General features: G+C 43.3%; 1 protein-coding gene and 1 pseudogene across 1 annotated transcript in view; one reads left to right on the top strand and one right to left on the bottom strand.

Moving 5' to 3' along the window:
• Positions 1-2,271, bottom strand: part of LOC101991805 — a 39,168-nt pseudogene that overhangs the window by 22,773 nt on the left and 14,124 nt on the right.
• Ube4a (ubiquitination factor E4A) overlaps positions 1-2,271 on the top strand; it is a 43,936-nt gene that overhangs the window by 31,014 nt on the left and 10,651 nt on the right. The window contains exon 16 of the mRNA XM_005347214.3: positions 877-1,051. Coding sequence (XP_005347271.1) covers positions 877-1,051 — 175 coding nt within the window. The remainder of the gene's footprint in view (positions 1-876; positions 1,052-2,271) is intronic.

The following is a 2,271-nucleotide window of genomic DNA, read 5'->3' as shown; positions in this document are numbered from 1 at the left end:
CAGCACTCGGGAGGCAGAGGCAGGCGGATCTCTGTGAGTTCGAGACCAGCCTGGTCTACAGAGATAGTTCCAGGACAGGTTCCAAAGCCACAGAGAAACCCTGTCTCGAAAAAAACAAAAAAAAAAAAAAGATTTAATTTTACATGTGTGTGTGTGTATACATGTGTATACACTTGCTATAGTGCACACATAGTGGTCAAAGGACATCTTGTGGGAGGCTGTTCTCTCCTTTCACCAAGAGGGTTCTGGGGTTCAAACTCGGGTCATCAGCCATCCTTGGTAACAAGTGCCGGAACCCACTGACGCCTGCTGAAGCTCTTAAGCTCTAGCCCTATATTGACAAAGACTCAGGACCTTTATATGATATTCCCAGCTTAGTTGACTGGTTTTATTTTGTCCTAAGATTTATGTGTATGAGTATTTTGTTCATATGTATGTAAGTGCACCATATGCATGCAGGTGCTTGGGGAGGCTAGAAGAAACCATTGCATCTCCTGGAGCTAAGTTACAGGTAAATGTGGCTGCCATGTGCAAGAATAAGTGCTAAGTGTTCTTAACCTTTGAGTCACTTCTCCCGCTCTGGAATTTTTTTCTTAAGTGTACTAGTGTTTTGCTTAAATGTATGCAAATGCATACAGTGCCCATGAAGACCAGAAGAAGGCGTCAGATCCCCTGGAACTAGAGTTGCAGGTGGTTATGAGCCACAGTGTTAGTGCTGGGAATCAAATCCTGATCCTCTAAGAGCAGCAAGAGTTTGTAACCATTGAGCCACCTCTCTAAACCCAGTTGACTGGATTTTAATTAAGCCCTCTTAAATGTCATGATCCTTCAATTGCATTTCTCTTATCAGATGTGTCACGTTTCTGGTTTCCATAGTATTTGAGCAAGATAAAGATTCAGCAGATCGAGAAAGACCGAGGAGAATGGGAGAATCTGACACCAGAAGCCCGCCGAGAGAAAGAGGCTGGCCTGCAGATGTTTGGACAGCTGGCACGTTTCCATAACATCATGTCCAATGAAACAATTGGTACCCTTTCCTTCCTGACATCAGGTAAGAACATGACAGTCTGCTTTCCCCCAAAAAAATGTAGGAATCAAGGTCAGTTTCACTTACGGGATCAGCCCAACTAAAAGTTAAAGGAGTTAGACTCTGGGACTGGGGATGCAGCTCAGATAAAAGAATGCTTGCCTAGCCTGCATGAAGCTCACATACCTGTAATCCCAGCACTTTGGATGTTGAGGCAGGAGGATCAGAAATTCAAGGTCACCCTCATCTACGTAGTAAGTTCCAGGACACTTTGGGATACACGAGACCCTGTCCAAAAGAAAGTTGGACTCTGGTGACTGTAACTTCCACATCTGAGAGTAAAACAAATCAGAGAAACTTCAGAAAGAATGATGGGGTCCATTACTGACATGCCGGAAAATATAAGGTGGTAACACAGGTGTTGCCTTGACGGAGCTGCAAGTGGAGCTTAGTGATAGAGTGCATGCTAGGTCAGCGCAAAGCCCCGAGTTCAATCTCTACATTCATACATGCATGAGCCATATACACTGTACATTATATATGTTCATGTATGTGTACATTTATTCTGGAAAGTATGTCCATCCTGGTTAATGAAGTAAATTTCAAAAAGACATTATTTCCACTCTCGTTAGAGCAACGGTGCCCTGTTCAGTAACCACCTGCCACACATAGCTATTAAACATTTACAATATGGGTAGTCAAAATTAAAGTGTGCTATATTTGTAAAATGCGTACTATAAGATTTTGTATATAAGTACATATAAATTACATATGGTGCAGCATCCTCTTGGGAGATGGAGACAGGATTCTTGAGTCCCAGGCCAGCCTGAGCTATTAGTGACAGCCTATGCCAAATAACCATTGAGGGAGGGAGGAGAATAAATAGTTTTCAGTCAGTGATAAAATTTAGTGTGATATGACAGCCGGTGAGCCGGTGAAAGGAAACTCTAATGAGAGACACAGATACAGGTTTTAAAGACTTTGTTGTTGTTTGGTTTTATTTTTTTCAAGATGGAGTTTCTCTGTGTAGTTCCAGATGTCCTGGAACTCACTCTACAGACCGGGTTGGCTCAGACTCACAGATCCACCTGCCTCTGCCTCCCAAGTACTGAGATTAAGGCATTCGCCACCACACCTGACTACAATTTTAAATCTTTTTAAAGCTTTTTTTAAAAATTTTTATCAGGCCGGGCGGTGGTGGCGCACGCCTTTAATCCCAGCACTCGGGAGGCAGAGGCAGGCGG

This window comes from Microtus ochrogaster, chromosome 5 (genome assembly GCF_000317375.1).
Source record: "Microtus ochrogaster isolate Prairie Vole_2 chromosome 5, MicOch1.0, whole genome shotgun sequence".
NCBI classification, from domain to species: domain Eukaryota; kingdom Metazoa; phylum Chordata; class Mammalia; order Rodentia; family Cricetidae; genus Microtus; species Microtus ochrogaster.
This window is presented reverse-complemented; position numbering and strand designations above follow the sequence as displayed.